At 47.0% G+C, this 20,561-nt stretch overlaps 1 protein-coding gene across 1 annotated transcript; it reads left to right on the top strand.

Moving 5' to 3' along the window:
• Positions 1–5,481: 5,481 nt before the first annotated feature.
• Positions 5,482–14,788, top strand: RPL38 (ribosomal protein L38). Its single transcript, XM_067547280.1, has 5 exons — positions 5,482–5,554; positions 5,771–5,797; positions 6,156–6,216; positions 8,353–8,475; positions 14,710–14,788. The coding sequence occupies exons 2-5, from the start codon at positions 5,795–5,797 to the stop codon at positions 14,733–14,735; spliced, it is 213 nt and encodes a 70-aa protein (XP_067403381.1). The 5' UTR covers positions 5,482–5,554; positions 5,771–5,794; the 3' UTR covers positions 14,736–14,788.
• The last annotated feature ends 5,773 nt before the right edge of the window (positions 14,789–20,561 follow it).

The following is a 20,561-nucleotide window of genomic DNA, read 5'->3' as shown; positions in this document are numbered from 1 at the left end:
GATATATTAGAATTGGAAAAGATACAGAGAAGAGCAACAAAATGATTAGGGACATGGAACAGCTTCCATACTAGGAGAGATTAAAAAGACGGGTTTTTCAGCTTAGAAAAGAGACAACTATAGGGGGATATAATAGAGGTCTATAAAATCATGACTGGTGTGGAGAAAGTAAATAAGGAAGTGTTATTTACCCCTTCACATAACACAAGAACTGGGGTCACCCAATGAAATTAAACAAACATAAGGAAGTGTTTCTTCACGCAGCACACAGTCAACCTGTGGAACTCATTGCCAGGTGATGTTGTGAAGGGCAAAAGTATAACTGGGTTCAAAAAAGAATTAGATAAGATGATGGAGGAAAGGTCCATCAATGGCTATTAGCCAAGACGGATGTCCCAAAGCCTCTGACTGCCAGAAGCTGGGAATGGATGACAGGGGATTGATTCCCTTGAAATTGCCCTGTTCTGTTCATTCCCTCTGAATCATCCAGCACTGGCCCTGTCAGAGACAAGATACTGGGCTCGAGCTGGATGGATCATTGGTCTGACCCAGTATGGCTGTTTTTATGTTCACATTTAACTTGCCTTTCAAAATATCCTCCCTGGGTTTTATAATCCCCTGCGAGCCCCCTACAACAAGGCGTTGAGGGGAAGTGCAGAGAGTGGGCTATTTGGAGGCAGTGTGATGTAGTGGGCAGAACAATAGAGTGAGATTCAAGACCTGGGTTCTGTTCCCACTGACCACTGTTTAGACCAGTGGTTCTCAAAGTGAGGGGTGGGTCCCTCTGGGTGGGCGTGAGATGGATCATGGGGGGCACGGAGCAGGGGACAGAGCCAAGCCCAGCTCCACGCTCCCCGGAGACGGAAGCAGCCGCCGCCCACCTCCTGCAGCAGCAGCAGACCCCTGCCGCTGCCGGGCACACTCCCCGCACTGCCGCTGCCCTTGCTCTGCTGCGCTCCCGCTTCCCACGCTGTAGGCCGTGTTTTTTTCTTTGAAAGGGGGAGGCTGGGGGAAGGGGGGACGTGATTGTTAGGGCCTACAGCGCGGGAAGCACCCCCTGTTTTTCTCTGAAAGGGCCCCCCCCATTCAGAAGGAGGAAAGGGAGACGCGATTCAGGGGAAGGGGGGCGCGATTCAGGGGAAGCGCGATTGTTAGACAAAAGTCCACGGGGAGGCTCCATTTAAAACGCTTGGGAACCACTGATTTAGACTGTAAGCTATTTGGGGCAGGGGCTCTCTCTCGCTCTGAGTCCATGCAGCACCCTGCGCAAGGGGACCTCACCCGCGGTAGGATGAGAGCAGCAACAACCTGCTCACTGTTGCCCACTAGTGTCTGGTTTGCAAAGAAGCTAAAAGCCCAGCTGCTGGTAAACCTACCGCGACTCCCCTGTGTCTCTAGCTCTGGCAGCCTGTGTTTTGAGGCATCAGGCTCCAACACACACCAGCCTGCTAGAAACCCTTTCTGAAGGGTTAATAAAGTGCCCCCAGGCTCAGGTTTTTCTCTGCACTGTTGCAGCTAAGAGCAGGGGCTGTAAAACGGGGCTTTACGCCGACCGTTGCGGACAATGCTCAAGCCCGAGCTGCAACAGCCAGTGACACTGTGGTGCTAATGCAATTTTGTTTTTGTTTTTTTATTTAAAGGGACTGTCTTATAAATAATATGTCCTGGACTTTGTGCAGGTTCTCATGATTTATGGCCTTTAATTTCCCCCAATACTGACTCCTGTTCCCATTTCCCCTTTGGCATGTCAGGTGTTTATCGTCTTCCTTTTTTTTTTTTTTTTTTTTTTTTTAAATTTGAAACATCCATCTGGTGTTTCCGGAGATCGGCGAGTTTGCAATACTGAATGCATTAAAGCTCTGACAACTATCGATTTCCTCTCTCCTGCTGCATAATATAAGATATATACAAGCAGATAGGCTGGCCCCCTACCCCTCAGTCGAAAGGGCCTGTCCCTTTCTCTAGATCTAATGTTCCTTCCACCAGCCACATTTTGACAGATAGGAAAGCTCTTCGTCCCTTATGGTGAAGATGAATTCTCCTTCACTCCAGTGTAATTTTACTAGATCTCGAGAAATGTCCATTTAATTTATGTTCTGTCCAGTGGCAGATATTTCACAGGCATTTGTAGGGGAGAGCCCGGAGGGGGAAAGCCCAGATGCTCTGGTGATGGAAATGGTAGAAAAACCGATGTGGAGATAAAAGTTCTGATCCAGATCCAAACTCCTCTAACGCTGAGTGACTGGATTGATTGATTTATTGGGGGGAGGGGTTGGATCCACGGCTTCACGCAGCCTGTAGAGAAGGGCTGGAGCAAAGCTCACATCTAAATGCTGATCTGGGTCCAAACTTCCTCACTGAGGTGCCTTGCTGGGTCTTGGTTCTGGTCTCTCTCTGTTGTACCATGGTCCGGTCTCCCGGCCAAAGGGGCCGATCCTGCTCCCGTGCAGCTCAAAGGGAGTCTTGGCGTTCTCTTGAGGGGGAGCTGTGCTCGAGGGCTGGGGGAACCTACGTCACTAGTCTCCCGACTCACCTGCCCGAACCTCCAGCCTGACCCGCAAATACTTTTTTGGTTTTTTTAAACAGAGCTTTGTGTGTTTCAGGATAAACCCAAACCTGTCTCTCTCCTTCTTGGGGCTGGTTGGGAGCGAAGAGGAGAAATCACTCACGCAAAGCCTGAGCCACCAAGCCAGACCTTTCAGTCTTCTCCCGTCGCTTTTTCCAGGCTGGTCCAGTTGTCTGGCAGATGAGCTGTCGTATCACAGCCCCCCTGGGTTCTATTCCTGGCACTGATCTGCTCTGTGCGCCTCAGTTTCCTCACCTGGAATCTGGGGGGAGCTGAGAGTTGCCTTCTTTTGTGAAATGCTCTGATATCAAAGGACGGAAACTCATGCACAAGCGAAATGTTAGCAAAGTCACCCTCCCCTGCCCACAATGACTGGGGGTTTGAAGGGAGCAGGCTACAGGGTCTCTCCAGAAGCATTAGAAGAAATACAGGTACAACAGGGGCAGCTGGCTGGGAAAGGAACTGGGGGTGAAGTCTCTGGACAGCTGTTTTGGACACAGCCCTCCAAGCCCCTGCAGTTCCTACTTATTCCTGACTCATTCGCTGGTGGCTGCTGAATCTGCCCATCCTGGGACGGTCGATTTGAGCAGTGCATCCCAGAGATGAGCACAGAAGCAGCTTTTCAACAGTGCAGACTCACAGGCATCGGATGCTGTCGATGAAGTGTCTTTTCCTTCCTCTTGCCATTCCCCTCAGAGCCAGCTAGACACATGTCCCTCCAGGAGCTGGGCTCCGAGAGTTTCTAAATTCCAGACAGTGGAATCAGGGCCGGGTTGGTTGGAGAGATGCTCACACCCAGGAGAAATTGCCTACACGATGCCCTCGGTGGAGGATGTAACTTTCATAGCCAGGTACCCGCTGTGTGTGGCAAACAGCCGCCTAGCCCGGTCAGCTTGTTATCACCCCATTAAACTAAACTCCCAGTGAAGCAGTAAACCCAGCAAATAAATCAACCCTGCGTGGCTGCCGTTAGCAAATGACCCAGCCTGCCTACAAGGCCTGGTACGCCCCAGTCCGCAGCTGCTCTTTGGATGGCAGCAGAACGACCGATGGATTGACGTCCTTACTTGAGGGCATTGTAGAAGGAACCTGATTTCTGTTCTGGACACAGCAAGCCACGGCTGGGCAGTGGCTATTGGGCAAGGTTAATGTTTCCCACGGTCACCCAGCGCAACATCTGGAACCAGACAGCTTGACTCTTTACGTCGACTTCGTGCAAGGATGCCAAGGAGTGGTTTTCAACTTGTGGTCCGCGGACCCCTGAGGTCCACAGACTATGTCTAAGATTTCCAAAGGGGTCCGCGCCGCCATTCAACATTTTGTAGAGATCCACAAATTCAAAAAAGGTTGAAACCCCTGTAAAAGTGTTGCTAACGCTCCCCCTTGTGGATGAACTTTTCCATTACGTCCATAGCCATGACGTGGTTCTTTTTAGGGGGCCCTGAAAAGGATTGCTTGGGGGGGCCAGTGGGAGGAGGGAACTAGGCTTGTCCCTGCGTAATGGAGAAAAGAGGCCTTTTTCTGTTTTGAAAACTCTGCTTGTTCTCTGCCTTAGCAGTCAAAAGGAGACAGTGGCACCATAAACAGACAATCGCAGGACTAACAGGATGTTTGCCACCAACTCTGCTATTATCTGTATTGCAGCAGTGCCTAGGAGCTGCCATCATGGCCCCATTGCGCTAGGTGCTGTACAAACACAGGTGGGCTCTACTTCTATGTTCTAAAACCTTCCCCTCCCCTTTGTCTGGTCTATTCAGACTGTAAGCTCTTTGGGGCAGGGACTGTCTCTGATTCTGTCTGGCCGGTGCCTAGCACGTAGGGGTCCCATTCCCAGGTGGCCCCTAGGCAATAATAGCCCTAACAACACCCTGCTTTGTTCTCTAGCAGCTTCCCTTGGATGATTTCAGATTAACGAACTGAGCCTCCCCGCAACCACAAGAAGTAAGAATCATTGCCTCCATTTTACAGTTGGGGAAACTGAGGCCCAACGAGGGGGAGGGGGGGATTTGACTTGCCCGAAATCACACAGCGAGTCTGGAGTTAAGCTGAGAACAGAACCCAGGCTCCTATTGTGGTTGCCTTAATCACAAAAAAGCATGCTGTCTCCTCTTGTATCATAGAATCAGTGAAATGTAGGGCTGGAAGAGACCTCGGGAAGTCATCAAGTCCAGCCATCTGAGCTGTGGCAGGACCAAGAACACCTGGACCACTCCTGACAGCTGTTTATCCAGCTTGTTTTTAAACGCTGCCAAGGATGACCTCCCTTGGAAGCCGAGTCCAGAGCATAACTCCCCTGAGTTAGAAAGCTTTCCTAATATCTCCCCTAAATCTCCCTTGCTGCAGATGAAGCCCATTGCTTCTCGTCTTGCCTTCAGCGGACATGGAGAACAATTGATCCTCATCCGCTGTATAAAAGCCCTTAAGAGACTGGAGGCCCTGTATCACAGCTCTGAGCAAACAGGGGTCGTGACAGTCAGCGGAGGAACTGCAGCGCGGGTCACTGCACCATGCACCCATGTCTGCACTGACCCCGCTGGGAGCCATGCAACATTAGTAAAAACAGACCCGCTGGCCATGGAAATGTTACGAGGCAGCACACACACACACACACACATACCCTGCAAACAATTAGTTGTGAACTGATTGTTTATCATGAATTAACATCTTAATGCAATTAGTATAATTGTAATAAAAGTCTATAGCGCTGTCATTAGCTATTCATGGCAATGAACACAATAGCAGTCATGCCAGCAATACCACACACACACACACACACACACACACACACACACACACACTCTCTCTCTCTCTCTCCCAAACAAGCCACCAGCCAGCGCCAATGGCTAACGAACCACGCCCCCCCCAGCTGTGAGCGCCTTCCTGGGTCTTTTGCCTGTTCTCAGGTCCCGTAGCCAACTGGGTCCTGTTTAAGTGCCCGGATGCGGAAGTGCTTGTTCTCTTTACTATCGCACGTCTCTGGCGGCCTGAGTGAGTGTCCGGGGGCTGCGGGGCCGGATCCACCGTCATCCGCGGCGGGGCCGGACGGGGGTCCCGAGAAGGGGATGGGGGCGGGGGGAGAGCAGATGGGGGGCCGGCCGGGCGGGCCCGTTGGCGGGACGGAGGCGAGGAGGGGGTGAGTTTGAGGGGTTCGGAGCGCCCCTCCTCCCCCGCACTGACGCCATCTTGGTTTCTCTCCCGCTGCAGCTGCCCGGAGCCTGGACCGTCGCCATGGTGAGCCGGCGCGTGCGGGGCGGCTGGGTCATGGGTGGGGGAGGGGACCCTGCGGCGTGGGCAGGCCTAGGGATCGGGCTCAGTCTCTCTCCCCGCCTGCTGGGGGGCCCTGCGCTCGCCCGCTTCTCCCCCAGCGCCCGTGAGGGTGGGCACGGCTGAGAGGGGCTGGCAGAGGCATTCCTGCTCGTGAGCCCGCCCAGGCCGATGAGCCTTGCCAGCCAGTGAGCTGCGTGGGCCCTTCGCTGGCGGGGGGGCCCAGGGTCGGCGGGGTCAGGGAGATACCCACCCACCCCGCGCTCCAAGCTGTGTTGTGTGCAACAGATTGAGTGGGGTTTGTTCGGTCTTTTTTTACTTCCAGCCTCGCAAAATTGAAGAGATCAAAGATTTCCTGCTTACAGCCCGGAGGAAGGATGCGAAATGTGAGTAGTGCTGCTGGCCCAGGGGCTGGGTTGTTGTCCTCCACGGCCTCTGCTTGGTGTGTCTGTCTGTCTGTCTTACCAAAAATCGTCTCACTCGAAGAGCTACAGAGGGTTTTCTTCTGGAGATGTTGAAGGGAGGGCATTTTTTGACTGTCCCAAGCATGTTTGCTTGCCTTACATGGCTAGCTATGTCCACGTGCTTTTTGGGAGGAAAGTTGGGAGTCAAATGCCTTGGGCCTCTGTGAGTACACATTAGATCTTGTTAGATCATGCTTGCCCACATGACACCACTTCGTGTCTGAGTACAAGTATATATAGAATCTGAATTAGTTGACTCAGGACTGATTGTGAGTGATGCTCAGTGTAGATCCTGTGCAGCATCATGCCTACTGCTAGTGGTTAGATCCTGGTCCTAGCAGGGGACACAAATCTGACTACGTCTAGACCCACCTACTTCCACTTGTAACAGGAGTGGGGGCTATTCTTCACAACCAGCCTAACACAAATGAATACATTATTGGTTTAGTCTTAATGGCTTAGTCGCATTAATATGCATGGCAAGTAGAGATGCACTCCTTGCCCTGAAGAACTTAACCTTGAAGTAGTGGTTTTTCATTGGATTGGTGCTTAACATGGTGGCCTTGATTAAATGATGTAAAATGGGAAGTTGAGTGGAGCAAATTCTGGGCTTACAATAGCTTTATCCTACTTTGTCAAACTGCAAAAAACATCATCCAGGACTTGGGAATCACGAAGTAAATATAGCCACACCTGAGCCTAAATAAAGCACTTGGAGACTAATTGAAATGCCTATTTTTTAAATAAATGCAGAAGCCTGTAAGGGCTTCTAAATTGAGAACCTGGCTATGTAGCTGTAACAATATGTTAGCTTTGTTTTTTCTTATAAACTGAGGTTTTTTTTTTTTCATCTTGTCATGACCCAAGTTCAGGACTACATTTTTTTCTGCAAGAATTGATGCTATCATCACTTAGTGTAAAGAATGCAGCTCCTTCCCTTCATGGGAGTGGGGGACACAACCTTGAACTTGTGTTTTGACACACAAGTGATATAGGAAGCTATTTGCAGCTATAGCTGATCATGTTTCTTGTCAATTTCAGTCCTAGTTTTACTGCCACAGATTTAATATCAAAAGCTTTTCATGTTCTTTTGAAAGGGGCACTATTAAATCACTCTTCTGCCTGAAATAGTCATACCTGCTATTGTTTTAAGTGGCACCTAAGATTACTATAAGTGAAAAATGAGAGGAAAAATACCTGAAAATAGGCTCTGTAAAGCCAGTTTATGTGAGCAAGGGGGTGAGAGCATGATGTAGTACATGAAATATTATTATGGCTGGCAGTATCATTTTTAAAAAGCATTTCACTTCCCTTTCAACCAGTGTTGGGTTCTGTAAACCTCCAACAGTTTCTGTAATATGGAACTCTTGGGGCTTTTCCATACTCTGCTTTAAGAAAGGAGACTAAGAAGCACAGCCTTGTATCTGAAGGAACTGTCTAGTTAAAATTCTTCCTAGAAAACACAGATGAAAAACTGGATTTAGAGCATCTTCTGCAGCCTTGGATAACTTGGATTGTATGTAAAACATGGTATTGGAGCTTTAAACATTATGGCCTTTTCTGTACATAAATAATGGTAAATACAACCTCATAACCCTCAAACTGTCTCACTTTGCTAGAATTTGTGGAACTATAAATTGTCAGTGCCCATTAAAGTACATTTTTTGAGTTGGAGGAAAATAGCCTGAAATATACAGCTCTTTGCTTTGTGAAACACTGGTATGGTCTATCCTCTTTGCAAGTTGGAATGAGCTAAATCCAGTGAAAAGACTTCAGCTGCAGCTGTCACTAACAGACTGATGAGGCTTTGGAGCTGGATTTTCACTGTGCCCCTTTGTGATAGCAGTAGAGTGTCCAGGGTTAGATGGTCTTGAATTTTGCTCTGCACTTAAATATTGAAAAGGAAGAGTAGCTGGTGTGTCAGAGCTTAAAGTGAGTGGATTACCTTTTTCCACTGGGCTTCTGGGCCTTTCCTTGGCTGGCTGCAATGGCTTGCAACAGTTATTGTGTACACGGCATTAATGATGCTGTGCTAACTCCAGCTTCTTTCTACTGCAGCGGTCAAGATCAAGAAGAACAAAGACAATGTGAAATTCAAGGTGCGCTGCAGCCGGTATCTATATACTCTGGTCATTACAGACAAGGAGAAGGCAGAGAAACTAAAGCAGTCTCTTCCACCAGGTAACTGAGTGTGGGTGGGATGGGATCCTAGCTTTTACATACACTCTTTCAGATCTCAAAGTGCTTATGACCTGCCTCTTGTGTTATCTAGCATTTACCAGTGAGCTGCACCTCGCTTTCATTGTGCTGTGAAGTGGGATAGGACAGTGGAGGCTTTGGGACTCCTTTTGCTTGCTCTGCTTTTGAGAGCCTCATACCGGTAGGCAGAGTAGGGGGACGCATGAAATAGCCCCTTCTGGGCATACAAGAGCTGCCCAAGAATCCATGCATGTTGATGTAGGGTCATGTTACATAATGGAACACCTGAGACTCATTCTGGCTCACATTTCATTACATCAGCTTGATCAGATCTGTAAGCTGTGGGCATTCACAGTATTCTACAGTACATGGAAAAAGGTGAGCTGTAGACACCACTAGTTTGGTTAACTTAATGTACCCTCTGCTCATAGCATACGCTATTTGAGAGCTTATTGTGTCTGCTTTAAGATATGGAGCTGTCAAGTGCTGCCATTACCATAGAAACAGGATAAATGATGCCACCATCAACATTTCAAAATGACTACTTTGAAATATTTACATTTGTTTCTGTTAGTTTAATGGCTGTTTATTATTTCAAGACATAAAATTGGGTTTCTTTGTGACTGCAAAGTATCACAACAATCTAAAAGGTACAACAAAATCCTATTTTTTTTACAGGTAATATTTAAACGTAATAGTGCTGGTGACATTTCTAGTCCACATCATTATCATCTTGTTCATCATCATGATCTCTGTCGAGAGTGCGTGGGTTACCACAGTCTTCATTGTCTTGGCACATACACAGTTCTGTGCAGGGAAAATTGTCCTGACTACAGACACACTTGATTGTCCAGCAACTCCTATTGGTATAGGCACAAATAAGGTCTTGTTGAAGCTCAGATGTCATTGGGACCTCAAAGAACATTTGAAGTAGTTTATCCACTTTTTTTTCTATCCATGCTGCAATTGTGATGCAATATCTGGTTTACTTATGTGCAGAGGCATCCAAATCCTAGAATTGCAGGTCTGAAAGGAACCTCGCACGGTCATCTAGTCCAGGCCCCTGCACTTATGGCAGGGCCAAGCATCCCTGACAGGTGTTTGGGGATTTTTAAAAGCAGGTTAGACAGTGACAGCGAGTCCACAACCTCCTTAGGCAATTTATTCCACTGCTTAACTACCCTGACAATTAAGAAGTTTTTCTTAATGTCTAACCTAAATAGCTCTTGCTGCAATTTAAGCCCATAGATTCTTGTCCTGCCCTTAGCTGTTATCGAGAACAATTTTTCTCCCTCCTCTGTGTAACAACCTTTTATGTACTTGAAAACTATTATCATATCTCCCCCTCAGTCTCCTCTTCTCCAGACTAAACGAACCCAATTTTTTCAGTCTTCAGTAAGTCAGTCAATAGTCAATCAATAAGTCAGGTTTTCTCAACCTTTAATATCTTTCATTGCTCTTTTCTGGACTTTCTCCAATTTGTCCACATCTCTTCTGAAATGTGGTGCCCAAAACTGGACACAATACTCCAGTTGAGGTCTAATCAGTGGGGAATAGAGCGGAAGAGTTACTTTGTGTCTTGCTTACAACACTCCTGCTAATACATCCTAGAATGTTTAGTTTTTTAGCAATAGTGTTATACTCTTGACTCCTCTTACACCACTCCCCCCCCCCCCCATCCCATTCTGCAGTATTCTTTCCCAGTGAGTCATTTCCCATTTAATATGTGTGCAACTGATTGTTCCTTCCTAAGTGAGAGTACTTTGCATTTGTCCTTTATTGAATTTCATCCTATTTACTTCAGATCATTTCTCCAGTTTGTCCAGATCATTTTGAATTTTAGTCCTAGCCTCCAAAGCACTGGCAACTCCTCCCAGCGTGGTATCGTCTGCAAACTTTCTATACCGTTATCTAAATCCTTGATGAAGATACTGAACAGAACAGGACCCCGAACTGATCCCTGTGGGATGCCACTTGATAAGCCCTTCTAACTGGATTGTGAACCATTGATAACTACTCTCTGGGAATGGTTTTCCAACCAGTTACACACCCACCTTCTAGTAGCTCCATCTAGATTGTATTTCACTAATTTCTTTATGAGAAGGTCACGTGAGACAGTATCAAAAACCTTACTAAAGTCAAGATATGTCACATCTACTGCTTTCCCCCAATCTATAAGGCCTGTTACCTTGTCCAAGAAAGCTTTTAGGTTGGTTTCACGTGATTTGTTCTTGACAAATCTGTGCTGTTACTTATCAATTCATTATCTTCTAGGTGTTTGCAAATTGATTGCTTGATTATTTGCCCCATTATCGTTCCAGATACTGAAGTTAAACTGACTTATCTGTAATTCCCTGGGTTTTCTTTATTCCCCTTCTAGATTGGCACTATTTGCCCTCTTGCAGTCCTCTGGAATCTCTCCCACGTTCCATGAGTTTGTGAAGATAATCGCTAATGGCTCAGATATCTCCTCTGTCAGCTTCTTGAGTATTCTACGATGTATTTCATCAGGTCCTGGTGACCTGAAGACCTCTAACTTGCCTAAACAATTTTTAACTTGTTCTTTCCCTATTTTAGCCTCATATCCTACCTCATTTTCGCTAGCTTTCACTGTTAGATGTCCAATCACTACTAACTGTGTCTGTGAAAACTGAAACAAAAAAGTTCAGTTAGCTTTTGCCATTTCCACATTTTCTGTTACTGTTTTTCCCCTCTCATTGATAATGGGTCTACTCTGCTTGGTCTTCCTCTTGCTGCTGCTGTATTTGTAGAATGTTTTCTTTGTCTCTAGTTTAATCCCATTTTGTGCCTTGGCTTTTCTAATTTTGTCCCTACATACTTGTTTGTTTGCATTCATCCTTTGTAATTTGACCAGGTTTCCACTTTTTGTAGGACACAATCATTGAAGATCTCCTGGTTAAGCCAGCGTGGTCTCTTGCCATACTTCCTGTCTTTCCTACGCATTGGGATAGTTTGCTCCTGTGTGTCTCAGTGTGCTTTTCAAAACTCTACTTCTATGTTGGGAGTTTGGCCAGTGGTTTTTTCCTTTTTGATGGCTAAATTGAAGCCTAAGCAATTGAGGTCTTCGTGGGTCTCCTTTTCTCTTTCGCTCTGGTCATACAGCGCTTCCTTGCATATACCAACTTCCTTGCTGCAGAAATTGTGCCTTGTTCATCTCTCCCAGTTTGGCAAGGTCTTTGTAGTAGCAAACGCCCTTTGTTTTGACGTTAAACACAGATTCCCCCCCATGCCAAATATGGATGATGCAGGGTCACATCTTGTTAATGCGTGTATGGCAGAAGTCAGAAGTGAGGGTGTCATACATTGCATGTACAGGTATGAAGCGATGCTTGTCAGTTGTGCTGGCAGTGGTGACTGTTCCAAGCCACATGTTATCTGTGTGTTCCATTTTTGGAAAGTAATTAACAATAAGGACCAAAATTGCTGAATCGGGACCTAATTATTGTTCCTTTGACACCCAGACACACAAGTCAGATTGGCACATACACCATGCAGAAATAGCCTTATGTCTGCTTCCTTGTGAGTAATGTATAAGCCTTGGACTTCTTCAGCACCTCTGTGGGTACTGGACTTTGTTGCTTCCTCATTGGAAAAGCCTCCAGCAAGAAGGTGTGTGTGTGAACTGGGTGTGCTCCTACACTCTCAGCTACATTTGAGGAATTTTATCTGTGACTACTTGTTGCATGCCACGTTTCTAAACTCTTTCCATGGATTGTCCACCTGTCTTCTCGTAATTCTTGCATCCAACCCTACATCCTGGGTGGCGTGGTCTTTGTGTAGTTTTCACAGAGTTACTGTTGTATCTGTCAAAACCTTCAATTTCAGAATCCTTTTAGGGCCTGTCTCAAGTACTCAGCAGCCAATTCATCGAATGTTTGTAATTTGTCTCTAGCCATCGTTTGTGTGACAGCCACAGCATCTCTGGTTTTTGTTGCATGCTCTTAACTCGTGGATTCTTTCAGCTTGAGTTTCCAGCTGATGCCCTAATTCAGCTTTGTCAGTTCTCATTGTTCCATCAGCATGGAAGAGGGACATAAGCACAGGTCCTATTGGGTGAGTAAGAACCATTGAAACATCATCTTGCTAAGGACAGGGCTTTGTGGAAAGCAATTTGTGAACTGACAGCTGCAGTGATTGTCCCTTCTTTGCTAGACGAAATGCCAGATTACTTGACTGGGCTGAAGAATCAAGTGCACCCCTCTCCAATCGCTCCATTTGTTCTTCACCAACTTCTTTTGTTTTCAGTAGGTTCTTGAGTGCATGTAACCACCAGGTGTACCAGTAGATACATTGATAAGCATCTCTGGATGTGATTCAGGGTTAAATGGGTTTGTCTTGTTATTGGTGTGATTGGTAAGAGCTGGAACATGCTCTTCGTTCCTCTTCAATGCAGAGGCAAGGACTTGTTTGTGGACTGTGCCTTCACTACTTCTTGTTAAGCCATTTTTTCTCTCCTAACTTTTTTGCATATTCATAATATGAATCTTTGTTGTCATCTGTAACACTAATAGTGACCTGTGCATAAGTGTCACTGAATTAAAAAGCTAGTTTCTAGACCATTTCAAAGGCTGGTACTGCATGCATAGGCAATTACAAATTAGAACCTTCTATCAGGCAGACTGGGTGCTTCGTTGTAGATGCAAAAGCTTACAAACGGAGAGGCATTCCATTAGAAGCTCATGTACATTACACCTACCCACTATGCAGGACAAACTCTGGACATGCAGTCTACTGCTTCTGGTGTGCAACCTTCAGCATAAGGTTAACCTGGCCAGCAAATTCTAATTGGAAATACAGACGACTGCTCTAATCACTTGAGATACTTTGACACTTGAGAGGAGGAAATGTGAAAACCTTCTGTGGTAATATTGCAAAATGTTGATAGTTGCCATTTTTGCCACATGCCCAAACAGCATTTCTGGAAATAATTGCTCATGCAAAACCAAAAAAAATCTTACACGCATTAATTTGCTGTTTATTGGTCAAACTTAAACAGTAAAACCTGTAGCCAGTCACTGTTTCTGGAACTGTGTAAAAAAGGTTACTCTTCTCATTTTGGGTACCACTGTTTTGCTGTGCCTACAGGCTTCTGGCTCCGCTTGACAGCTCCACATCAGACCTCATCCACATGTACATGTATATCCTTTGAAAACTTATTTCAACGTGGCTGGGTACATTAAACTCCAAAATAAAGCACTTTTTGAAGCGTTGCCTCAGGCCCAAAATATCAGCTCAGGGCAACCCTGTTCTCCCGGTCTGTCTAGTTTTGGTTCACTTGATATCATTTGACCATTGTGCATGTGCCATTGTCTTGGGAGCTTGCTGCTTCCAGCTGGGTGTCCTTCCTGGCAGTTCTCTGATACTAGAACCTGCGGTTTGCCAACTGGTGTCATGTGTCCATTTAATGGAAGTGGTGGAGAGCAACGAGAGATGCTAAAATAAGAGGGACTTAAATGAGACTGACCACGGGTCATTACAGAAAGTAGCGATCTTTAATTAAAAGGGTGTATGAGATTATACATATAGAGTAACATGGGCTGATAAGCCAAGAGGTGGTTGAGGCACTACCAATGGAGATCAGAGAACACCAAAGGAATTATATAGGGCTCTGATATTCAGGCTCTGCTTCTCCACGAGTGCCTGGTGCCACATGCACTTGTGGGTAGAGAGTTGAGAACTGCAAGTCCTGCCCAAAAGGGAATGATGGGGAAGCAGGGAGCTCCCTCTTGCCAGTACCCTTTGCTACTAGGAGATGCTCTGATGTTGCCATGGAGTTAGAGAGATCAGCAAAACTTTCTTGATATGTCAGCCTGATTCAAGTGGTTCTTTAGTGCTAAATGCTAGATGTGGGGGCAAAGTGCCCTGAGTCGGGGCAGTGACGGGGCTCATTGACCCACCCACTGTATTAAAATCTTGGACTCTCTCCCGGTATTACCTCTGAAACAAGATCTGGCCCTAGACAGGCAGCAGCTGGCTTTGAAAGCCATGCGAGTGTGGAATCAGGCCATCCTTTTCATAAGTCTCTAGGTAGGCAGAGAAATCCACTCCTGCCCTTTCATTTGGGACCACAGTAAACTTCAGCAGCTCGTCTCCAGGGTGTTAGTTTCACAGCCAGACAAGCAGAAATGAGCAGGATCCGTCTCTCTTCAGCTATTCAACGCTTTTTTTTTTTTTTTCCTCCTCCCTTCTCTTTAGGTTTGGCTGTGAAGGAACTGAAATGAGCCAGTCCTGCTCACAGCTTTTCACATGTATGACAATAAAAGAGGGAACTGTTCTCATGTGTACTGCTGTTTTTTTCTGACGGATGACTTGACCAACCTGCTCCTGCTTATGTGACTGCTCCAGAAGGAACGGCATCTACTGTGCAGGCTCAGTACCAGCTGAGTCCTCCTGCTGCCCCAGCCTGCAGTCTGGAGTAGCTGCAGGAGCCTTATGCAGCCTCTACTGCAGGGGAAGAGATTGTAGTCCCAGCCTGGCTGGCCAAAGATACCTGGGTCGGCCCTTCAGTCCATTCACATGAAGTTACCACAGCTGCCATAGGGCCTGCTTCTCATTTCTCAGTGCAGCATCAGAATGTGCTTGGTCTCTTTAGCCCGGTGCAGCCGGCAGTTCTTCTAGAAGTGAATAGAAACAGAGGCACTAACACCAGCGTGGGAAACTGCTGCTTGACCTCCATCAAACCTTGCCTGTGGTAGAAAGGGGGTGTGAGCTTAGCTATCCTGTCACTCCTTTCTGGCAGAGACACAGCTTATACCAGCCAAAGGGCTGTAGCCAGCATAACTGTCTACAGGGGGGCTTGTCCTGGCATAGCTACGTCAGCTGCATGCTCCTAACTGACCTGTATATGCTGGCAAAACAGTTAAGCGTAGGCCAAGCCCACTCTTTAGATTGTAGTGGGTCCTCGCTAGCGCTAACGTGCGAAGGGATCACTCGTGGCTAGCCTCCCCGCAGGTTAACGGGCTCTGATGCCGAGATTCTTTCAGATGAGCTGGGGCTGCACTTGTAGGCCCTGATGGCTCAGGTCATCCTGTCTAGTGTTCAGCTAAGCACAAACCGCTGCGTTCTCAGGGTTTGACCTGTGACGTACTTGGTGGCTTTCAAACTCGCCGTGAAATGGGCATGAAGGTCACGCCACCTCCCGCAGGATGCGGTGGCTGGTCAGGCTGTGCCAACCATAACTCTGTGCCAGCCATTCTCAAACTGAGGCAAAGGGAGGAAAGAAGATGCCCTTTAAAATAAAGTTTGCTATAGGAGCCCTTGACCTTTCCATCCCTGTGCTCAGAAGGGAATGGTGCCAGTTGTCAGCACTAAGCTTTGAGTTCTTGGGGACATTAAGCACAGGGGTGTTGCCTGCAGTGTGTCTAGTCTTGTGACCTTTGTTCTAAGACGTTGACTCACCCAGGGCTCTGTGTACTGAACTTCCTGACACTTCAGCACTGGGGCTCTTGGTTTTCTGTAGCACGGCCTGAACCTGAATTAGCAAGTGTCTGTGGGCTCCTCCCCTCCCAACCATATGCGGGTTTGCAGTCACATAGCTTCCCTGCACAGTAACTGATTGCATGGCAGTGTCATTGGAAGGTGTGTTTTAGCATCTGAGTTTAAGTTACAGCTAGAGAACTTGGCTGTGCCAGCCAGCACCATGTGACCAGCAGGCTCTCCACCGGCAACCTGGTGGTGCTAATGCTCTTCGGAGGGGCTTGATTTACTAACTTTAGTCTAGCAGAACAAAGGGGTAGACGCCTGACGGTTAAAGTGCTAACAGGCCTGCATTTAAGAGTCTTTAGCTGGCAGTAGACTCCATCAGCACTGGCTCCAGCTCTAGGCTAAGTTTCATGGAGAGGGACACAAACATGGGTGTCTCTAGCTTCGTCCCAATTCTGATGCCTTACACAAAGCTGGGTGGGTGTGAAAGGTTGAGCTGAGTAACTTAACTGCCCTGGATAAAGAGTTCTCTGCAGCAGGCAGAGTAGATCTGCGTGTTGCCATTGTACTGGATTTGTACAAAGTGCTGGGTGGATTAAGCTGAGATGGCTCAACCTCACACCATGTGCAGGTCAGTGCTTTAGATTAAGTTCCTCTTCTCTCCCCCACATATGCTGCATTTCATCAAGAAGGCTTCCAAAGGACTCTTGGGGAAGCCAGCTGCTTTGTGCAGCTGTTGGGATTCAGGGGTCTGCAAAGAATTAATCCTTTGTACATTCAGACTAGTCTAGCTGGGCACCCCCTCTGTGCTTTAGCAGGGGTTCTTGACCAGGGGTATGCGTATCCCTTGGGGTACACAAAGGTCTTCCAGGGGGCACATCCGCTCATGTAGCTCTGCCTAGTTTTACAACAGGCTACAGAGAAAGCACTAGCGAAGTCAGTACAAACTAAAATGTCATACAGACAACTTGTTTATACTGCTCTATAAACTCTTAGGTATATTCCAAATGATTTCTAAATCTATAGTAAAAGGACACAGTAGGCAATTTTTCACTAATATGCTGTGCAACTTTTGGTTTTTTGTCTGATTTTTGTAAGCAGGCAGTTAAATGAGGTGAAACTTGGGGGTACGGAAGACAAATCAGACTCCTCAAAGAGGTACCGTAGTCCGGGAAAGTTGAGACTCGTGTGCTGTAGTACAGGGTGTCACTAGGTGGCACCACACCACAAGAAGTGCAAATTACGTGCTTACTGTGTAGCTGCATTGGTCCCAGGAGATGAGAGAGAGAGAGAAGGTGGGTGAGGTAATATCTTTTATTGAACCAGCTGCTATTGGTTCAAGAGAAGCTTTTGAGCACCACAGGAAGAGACAAGAAAGCTGTCTCTCACTGACAGAAGTTTGTCCAATAAAAGAAAATACCTCATCCTCCTTGTCTCTTGCAAATTATACGTGGCAGCTTGACCAGGGCGATGGGAGAGCATTACTGAGCGAGACATCTTTATATATGGATGAAATTGTATATATATGAAAACTGACTGTTCTGCTGCCATGAAATTGAGAATCAGCATGGGCTAGTAATAAATTACAGGAGGAGGAAAAGAACAAATGACAGTCTCTCATTTTTTCGATGGATTTTTAATGTCTGTGTATGCAGATTCATTTTTGTCCCTCCCGTCCCCTGGTCCCCAGCTGACTCGCATGTTCTCATTAAAATAGCTCAAAAGAGTGGATGGTTTGGCTTTGTTGCCCAGCAGATCATTTAAATTGTCTCTGGAGAAGTAGCACAGTTTGCATCACTTCTTGAATGCATTTTTCAGCCCTGTTTGAACACTGAATGGGCTGGCCTGAGTGTTTCTGTTCAAGTGTTTCATTAAAACTGGCTTCCTTTTAGTATGGACAGAGCTTAAAGGGTTAAATTAGCCTTAAAACTCATGATCGGTGCTTCCTGGGGCCTGGCCTTATGTTGTGAAAACTGCCTTTGCAACAGAAAGGAGACGGGATCTTAATTTTCTTTAATGTATGATTTTTTTCCCCACCAAAACTTGTAACCCCTAAACTCATGGTGCTGTAATTTTTCTGTCCTAGTTCATGATTTAGAGCCAACTGCCTGTCTGCTGTTAAATATAGCTATTAATAACACATGGAAGGAGAGCTGTAAAAATAAATCTCATGACAAAGGATAGTATTTTATCAAGGATTTGTGGGGACAACATAAACCACATGAGAAACTAGATGTGTTCAGCAGTAGCCCTACAGATAAGATGTATGGAATATCAGCGCTGCTATGATACTGTAATGTACTCTTTATAATAGCCCAGCAGAGGTGACGTGGTGTCATTTATTAAAACAATCTCATTAGAAAGTGTAGGAGCAAGTGGGGGTGGGCTGAGAGAAGAGATCATAGGGCGAGTCAAGCAACCATTGTTCTTCACAAAGCAGCCTGCAGTTTGAAAAATAGCGTTCTGAGCCAGCTGATTGATTACATCAGCCTAGAGGCTATGACATCATGCTGCAGAAGCCTGACATTGACACAGGCGGTTAGGCAGCAATGAAAGCGGAGTGAGGCTCCGGTGTCCTATGTGATTCATAGAGGCTGGAGTTGAGAGAGACCGAGGGGGTCGTCTGGTTAATTTCCTGGCCCCCCATGTGAGATTGTTTCTGGTGCTGTATTCTCAAGATCTCTCTGCAGTCTAGTTTTAGAAACCAAACTGCTTTGAGCCAAGGTAGCTATGCTGCAGATCCTCCTCCTCCCCCTTCCAGTGTAAACTGTAACAAGCAGGCAAGTTCATCTGGCACCCCATCTACTCCACTCACCAATTTCCTGCAAATCTCAACGTCCGCCCTGAGCAACCAGTGGGCACCCTTGAAATCCAACCTCGCAGGGCTGGTGTTAATGTATGTCAGTGTTTGGGGGGGAGATAAGATTGTAAATAGCAGCTGGTAGATGCGTGCTCTGTAATCTTTAGGAAAACAGATGTGGTCAAATCAGTATAGATAAAATGGTGAATGACTTAACTGCTTACTTCCTAGCTTGTCTCAGCTTGCAGGGGTGGGCTCTGTGCTCTGGCAACCTTTAAATCCAACTAGCAGTTTCTTGTTTGGCCATTTCCCTAGCTTAATATATATCGCCGTTGTTATGGGAGCTGGTGGAGACATTTTTTTTTAACCATATTCAGCAGAGCCAGGACTCCCCCAGGACACCTTACCATGCCTCCCCCTCTGCGCGTTCACATTTCGGGTTGCGCTTTGGACTGCGTACTACAGCCTCCAAGTGTCAGACCTTTTTGCAGCTTTTGTTCCAGAGCTGGTGTCTTCTCTGCAGGCCGGATGCCCAGGTGGGGGGAGTTTCTTCGGTTTGGACAGTTTCCTTTTAAGAGGCACACAGACCTGGAAATGTAATGAGGGGAGGGCGTAGACAGATTCAGGAACTTTGCTGAGGCATAGAGTGGTGGCACTGGCTATGCAGCTAAATTGTGGTCTTTCCATGTAAAATCCAGCCCAGCTGAATCACTCCTGCCCCTTCAGCCAGCCACAGAAAATTCTTAGCTGTCCTCACTGTTCTTTTCAAGGGCGATTTCAGCGTGAGGCAAGTGCCCGTTCAAAGGCGATCACGTGGTGGTGAAAACAGGACTTAAAATGGGCCCTTTTGTGGTCTCTGCTCTTCCCAGCTCCATGGCTCAGTGAGAGCTGATGCTCTGGTTTGGAACAGCCTGTGACCTACCCTAGCCTCTGCCTGCAAAATAATTCCCCAACTTGTAAATTAGGCTTGTAAGCAACAGAAGTTATAAATCTCCTTAACTCTGCCCCTTCCCTGTGTGCATTCCAGCGAGGGAGACCACCACAGCCTTGGCCCACCATCCCTGGAGCTCAGCCAGACATGTCTCTGTGAGCAATTCAGTCATTTCTCTTCCTCCCCATGCTGTGGGAGCTTGGAATAACCTCAAACTCTTAGTTGTAGGTATGTATCTGGCTCCCCAGGATGGCAGTAGCTGAGCACCTCACAGTCTAATAGATTTAGCCCCACACGGCTGCTGTGGGATGGGGGAGTACTATTATTTCCATGGTACAAGATGGGAAACTGAGCCATGGACAGTCACCATCCCACAGGAAGTCTGTGGCAAAGCAGGGACTTGAACCTAGCTCCTGCATGTCTTAGCCATCCCTCCTCTCTGGCCTGGCTTGACCTTGGGGAAGCAAACTCAGAGGCAGCAGTCAGTAGGATCTTATTCTTGCCTAGTGCCTTGCAGAGGCTGTTTCCCTCCGTCTGTCTCTGAATTTGTTGCTGTGCTTTGAGATCCACCGCCGAGTAAAATGTGAGCAGGGATGCTCCAGTGGAGGGAACTCTTGCCCTTCGATGAATTTCTTAACCTCTCCTTCCTGGGGGGAATTTCACCCTCCCATGGCCCCCAAAATCTGATGTCTCAGGCTGTTGCTGCAACTCTGCTTCGGGTAGGGAGCCTTTACAAAAGGGAGGTTATTGGTTCTGAGAGCAACTCCCCTCTCCAGCTCTGCTTCGAGGAGTGGCTGAGTGTGCATGGCTGGGGTAGTAATACACTCCCTCTCACCGCTGGCTGGGCTCTTATTTCACTCCTTTCCTCAGTGTCCTGGGAAAGGACGAGTCCTT

This window comes from Emydura macquarii, unplaced genomic scaffold (genome assembly GCF_026122565.2).
Source record: "Emydura macquarii macquarii isolate MOO-44397 ecotype Brisbane River unplaced genomic scaffold, CSIRO-AGI_Emac_v2 contig_1230, whole genome shotgun sequence".
NCBI classification, from domain to species: Eukaryota; Metazoa; Chordata; order Testudines; family Chelidae; genus Emydura; species Emydura macquarii.
Note: the sequence above shows the minus strand (reverse complement) of the source record. Positions and strands in the feature narration are given on the sequence as shown.